Source organism: Ascaphus truei, chromosome 1 (genome assembly GCF_040206685.1).
Source record: "Ascaphus truei isolate aAscTru1 chromosome 1, aAscTru1.hap1, whole genome shotgun sequence".
NCBI lineage: Eukaryota > Metazoa > Chordata > Amphibia > Anura > Ascaphidae > Ascaphus > Ascaphus truei.
This window is the reverse complement of record NC_134483.1, coordinates 313459512-313465511: the sequence shown is the minus strand read 5'-3', so window position 1 is coordinate 313465511 and position 6000 is coordinate 313459512. Positions and strand designations below refer to the sequence as shown.

Sequence of the window (6000 nt, the reverse complement as noted above, 5' to 3'; positions counted from 1 at the left end):
GGGAGGTGGTGGGGTGGAGGGGAGGTGGAGGGGAGGTGAAGGGAGGTGGAGGGGAGGTGAAGGGTGGGTGGAGGGGAGGTGAAGGGGGGGGGTGGAGGGGAGGTGAAGGGGGGGTGGAGGAGAGGTGAAGGGGGGGTGGAGGGGAGGTGAGGTGGGGGGGTGGAGGGGAGGTGGAGGGGAGGTGAAGGGGGGGGTGGAGGTGGGGTGGAGGGGGAAAGGGGGGGAGGAGGGGGAAGGGGGGGAAGGGAGGGGGAGGAGGGGAGGAGGGGGGGAGGTGGTGGGGTGGAGGGGAGGTGGAGGGGAGGTGAAGGGGAGGTGGAGGGGAGGTGAAGGGGGGGGTGGAGGTGGGGTGGAGGGGGAAAGGGGGGGAGGAGGGGGGAAGGGGGGGAAGGGAGGGGGAGGAGGGGAGGAGGGGGGGAGGTGGTGGGGTGGAGGGGGAGGTGGAGGGGAGGTGAAGGGGAGGTGGAGGGGAGGTGAAGGGTGGGTGGAGGGGAGGTGAAGGGGGGGGGTGGAGGGGAGGTGAAGGGGGGGTGGAGGAGAGGTGAAGGGGGGGTGGAGGGGAGGTGAAGGTGGGGGGGTGGAGGGGAGGTGGAGGGGAGGTGAAGGGGGGGTGGAGGAGAGGTGAAGGGGGGGTGGAGGGGAGGTGAAGGTGGGGGGGTGGAGGGGAGGTGGAGGGGAGGTGAAGGGGGGGGTGGAGGGGAGGTGGAGGGGAGGTGAAGGGGGGGTGGAGGGGAGGTGAAGGGGGGGTGGAGGAGAGGGTGAAGGGGGGGTTGGAGGGGAGGTGAAGGGTGGGTGGAGGGAGGTGAAGTGGGGGGAGGTGGGGAGGTGAAGGGGGGGGTGGAGGGGAGGTGAAGGGGGGGGTGGAGGGGAGGTGAAGGGGGGGTGGAGGGGAGGTGAAGGGGGGGTGAAGGGGAGGTGGAGGGGGGGTGAAGGGGAGGTGGAGGGGGGGTGAAGGGGAGGTGGAGGGGGGGTGAGGGGGTGGAGGGGGGGTGAAGGGGAGGTGGAGGGGGGGGGTGAAGGGGAGGTGGAGGGGGGGTGAAGGGGTGGTGGAGTGGGGGGGGTGAGGGGGAGGTGGAGGGGGGTGAAGGGGTGGTGGAGGGGGGGTGAAGGGGAGGTGGAGGGGGGGGTGAAGGGGAGGTGGAGGGGGGGTGAAGGGGAGGTGGAGGGGGGTGAGGGGAGGTTGGAGGGGGGGGGGGGGGTGAAGGGGAGGTGGAGGGGGGGGTTGAAGGGGAGGTGGAGGGGGGGGTTGAAGGGGAGGTTGGAGGGGGGTGAAGGGGAGGTGGAGGGGGGGTGAAGGGGAGGTGGAGGTGGAAGGGAGGGGAGGTGAGGGGTGGGTGAGGGGAGGTGAAGGGGGGTGAGGGTAGGTGAAGGCCGCTCAGTCACCGTCCGGCCGCTCACTCACCCATCCGGCAGCTCCCTCACCTGTCCGGCCGCTCCCTCACCCGTCCGGCAGCTCCCTCACCCGTCCGGCAGCTCCCTCACCCGTGTTGTGGCCGCTCCCCGCTGTGTCCCAGGCGCTCGCTCCCCCACTGACTGTAGCGGCACCGGGGGGGGGGGTGGAAGGGAGGTGAAGGGGGGTGAGGGGAGGTGAAGGGGGGTGAGGGGAGGTGAAGGGGGGTGAGGGGTGGTGAAGGGGGGTGAGGGGAGGTGAGGTGAAGGCCGCTCTCTCACTCGTCCGGCCGCTCCCTGAGGCAGGAGGCTCGGGCCGCGCTTCCCCTATCCGGGAGCGGCGCACGTGAGGGGGAGAGCAGGAGGCCCGGGCCGCGCTTCCCCTATCCGGGAGCGGCGCACGTGAGGGGGAGAGCAGGAGGCCCGGGCCGCGCTTCCCCTATCCGGTAGCGGCGCACGTGAGGGGGAGAGCAGGAGGCTCGGGCCGTGCTTCCCCTATTCGGGAGCGGCGCACGTGAGGGGGAGAGCAGGAGGCTCGGGCTGCGCTTCCCCTATCCGGGAGCGGCGCACGTGAGGGGGAGAGCAGGAGGCTCGGGCCGCGCCGCGAGGGAGGAGGAGGCTGGAGTTTGCTGCTCTCCGCGGCGCACGGTTAGGGTGATGGTGCGGCTGGGGGATGTTGCGGAGCGTGGGATTTGGGTGAGGTGGGGAGGGGGGAGAGAGTGAGGGGCACCGGGAGAGGAGGGGGGGGGGTGTGTGTGTGTGGAAGGTGAGCTGCGGTCCAACTGACGGGGGAGAGTGATGTGTGTGTGTGTGTGTGTGTGTTTTTTTATTTTTTTTTGTTTGGCCTGTCACTCTGCCTCAGGCCAATGAGAGGTGCGGGGGCGGGCAGGCCAAGGGACCAATGAGATTGCCGCTAGGGACGCAGACATACAGTGAACTCAGAAATATATAGTAGATTTGGGGTGTCCACATCACCAAAAATGTCAAAGACATATATCAAGCAAATTATCCCAAATTGATTCGGACTCTAAAATCTGATCTACATAAATGGGCATCCAAGAGGATATCCTGGATAGGTAGGATACATAGCAACAAAATGAATTTACTCCCCCGTATCCTATACCTCTTCCAGACGTTACCAGTGCCACTCAGAATGAAGGATATACACTCACTTCAATCTGAAATCTCTAATTTTATATGGGGAGGCAGAAACAAAGAGTTAACAAAATAAATATGAAAAGACCTGTACTAGCTGGAGGCCTAGCGGTACCCTGTCTGGTATCATATTACAAAGCGGCACAATTAAGCCAAATTGTTCAATGGCAATCCAACCCGCAATTAAAAGATGGGTGGAGCTTGAGAGTGCTGCCTGCTCGCCATTAGAACTCGACAGATTGATTTGGTTATCTAAAACAGCGCAAAAGTACACCAATACTCCGCTATCCTCAATGACCAACTCACTGTCAATCTGGGAGGATACTAGGGTAAAGCATTCCCTCACGTCAAAACATACTATGAAGGCACTCCTATGGAATAATCCCGAGTTCGCACCAGGCCTACCGGGCAGTAATGTTTCAAACTGGAAACAGAAGGGTTACAATCGGATTAAAGATCTGGAGGGATATAATAGAAAGGTCAAAACATTCGATCATATCAGGCTAGAAAAAAATATATCCCATTCAGAATTTTTTAGATACCTCCAGATCCGGGCATTTTACAACAAATTCGCCCCATACCCCCCTTTGACTTCTTTTGAAAAACTCTGTCTGGCAGAGTCCGACACGAAGGGACTTACATCACAGCTATACGGGAGAGGTGATCGGTTCTGCTGACTGGGGTCATCAAATACGCTCTTTCAGATCCCAATGGGAATCAGACCTAGGAGAGGGTCTAGAGGATGAGGAGTGGAACGCTATATTCTTAGCAACAGCAAAGAGCTCCATATGCACCACTCTCAAAGAGAATGCATACAAAGTCCTTATGAGATGGTACCTTACCCCACTGAAACTATCTAGGTTCGTGCCAGAATCCTCCCCGCTGTGCCCTCGACAGTGTGGGGAATCGGCAGACCTGTTACATATGCTGTGGTCTTGCCCCCGGATCTCCCCAATCTGGGAGGAAATCAGAAATTGGATTCAGAGGATTTTTGACCTCTCAATACCCCCAGACCCGTGGCTGTTCCTTCTAAACAGACCACTGGCGGGCCTTACCAAATCAAATAATAAACTAATTGCTCATTTTGCAATAGCAACGAGGTGTGAGATCGCAGCATTATGGAAACGCCCCGATATTCCAAACATCCCAAAGATTCGGAATCGCATGTGGTAAACCTGCCAGATGGAAAAGTTGACGAGTTTAGTTAACGACACTGGCACCAATTTTCTAAAAGTCTGGACGCCTTGGTTGGCGCAGACAGATATCCCGGGGATTGAAAAGGGCACAATCTGGCTATGATAGAAGTAAATGCATTCTCCTCGGGAAGGGTTAGCTTACCTCACTCCATATAATCAGACTTTGAAACAGCAGTATGGCAGCGTCAATGATAGAGAGACAGATTAAGAAGCTGAGTGAAAGAACTCGATTATCGAGCGCCCAGTGATAAAATTGGCGCCCAGACCCCCTTTTTAAAAAAAATTTGTGTGTTCCTTTAGGTACATTGTTAATTTGTTATTATTTCTTACTATATATCGCACTGTAATGCCGATTGCTCAGTCCACTATGAAACATCCGGCCAAGTAGGGCCCAAAAAGCCAGGTGTCCTCACTCCGTTGCCTCACTTGTTAAAATACATAGTATTTACTCGACAAAATGTATTGTATGTATTGTATGTTTTACATTATGCCTGTACTACTCAATAAAATTTAAGTTACAAAAAAAAAAGGCCACTTGAATCTTGGCCTGCTTTCACAGCTAAGGCTGCTCTGTCTGCCCTTATAAAGGCCTAATATGTCACCTGACAGAATTTAATTCTGCCCATCTACCTTAATTAGCACTTGTGAGGCATATTAACACAGATGGTTTTTTCACAGGATGTTGTCATGCTTAAGTGTCAGAGCTGAATTTAATTAAGACTAAACTAAAGACTAAAGACAGGGGCTGGTTTACAAACAGACAATTTAAATATGTTTTTTACCTAAAATACACAAGGGAAGGATGTTGATCCAGGGATTAATCTGATTGTCATTATTGGAGGTCAGAAATGAAATTATTTTTTTCTCTTATGAGACATCATTATTTTATAATGTTTCACTGGGGTTTTTATGTTGCCTTCTTCTGGACCAAAATTCTGTAAATACAAATGTAGGCTAAGTATCTGTCGCCTAAATTTAACATAGGTTGAACTTGATACACACACTTGGGATACATTTGGGATATAATTGTTTGAGTACAATTACATAATGTTACATACCATTTGCTTTCTGAATACAGGTAATTAATTCGAACTTGTGCAGTTGGTGCTTCCATAGAATATCATCCACTACAGAAGATGCCAATTAGCCCCTGAAGGTACCGTATACAGTACGACAGCAAAGCTTTTTTTTTTGTTTGAAATGGCTCTTGCAGCTAGTACCTTAAAATATAACAATTCAGGACAGCTGATGATGCTTCAGGTATTTCTTGCTGGAACAGTCTTCTGTGGGAACCTTTTGATTTGGCCAACAGAAGGCAGTCACTGGTTAAATATTAAAGTCATCATTCAGGAAATGATAAACAGAGGCCATAATGTGACTGTGCTAGTATCCACAGGCTCCCCTTATGTTGGTCCTAGTGGTACATCCTTTCCAGAGAATTATGAGATCTTCAAAGTGCCCTTTGGAAAAGACTATGCTCTTTCATTAATTGATGATTTTGTCAAGCTCTGGATGTATGAAAAACCGAACATGAATTTCTTTCAATTCTACCAGGGTTTCAGCAAGCTGGCTGTCCGACTAAATCAGATGCAACGGGATAATTGCAATGGCGTACTTAAAAATACTGAGTTATTGGAAAGGTTGAAGACTAACCATTTTGATGTCCTTTTATCTGACCCGGTGACTGTATGTGGGGACCTTGTAGCTATGACTTTGGGGATTCCTTTCTTGTATTCTTTGAGGTTCACACCAGGCTCAGCAATGGAAAGACATTGTGGGAAAACACCTTCACCACCATCCTATGTGCCTGCTGTATTGTCTGAGCTGACGGACAGAATGTCCCTCATTGAAAGAATGAAGAATATTGTGTCCTACTTAATACAAGATTACATCTTCTACTCACTCTGGGGAGAATGGGATTCATACTACAGTGACATTTTAGGTAAGGCCTTTATTTCAATATTAATTTAAGGTGCTTAAGGTTCCTCTCTCCCCAAACAAATTAACAGGCTGCATTAACAAAGCAATCACACAGACCATTTGTACATGTTCAACCGCAAAAGTTTTTTTTTTTTATAAAAATGTATACCCCTAAATTGTAATTTAGATTTTAGGTATGTGTCTTCCCCACTTGATTTATTGCCTAACTTGAAAATGTTAAATTGCCCAGGAAATGTAAGTGTTGTATACTACAGGTGTAGCAGGCATTAGTGTACGCCCTGGTGTGTGCCAGTGTGTGTGTGAAAGTGTAGTAGACCTG

General features: G+C 52.3%; 1 protein-coding gene across 1 annotated transcript in view; it reads left to right on the top strand.

Moving 5' to 3' along the window:
* Window positions 1–4818: 4818 nt before the first annotated feature.
* LOC142497536 (UDP-glucuronosyltransferase 2A1-like) overlaps window positions 4819–6000 on the top strand; it is a 79554-nt gene continuing 78372 nt past the window's right edge. The window contains exon 1 of the mRNA XM_075605454.1: window positions 4819–5682. Within this exon, the coding sequence (XP_075461569.1) occupies window positions 4941–5682 (742 nt within the window). The 5' untranslated portion in view covers window positions 4819–4940. The remainder of the gene's footprint in view (window positions 5683–6000) is intronic.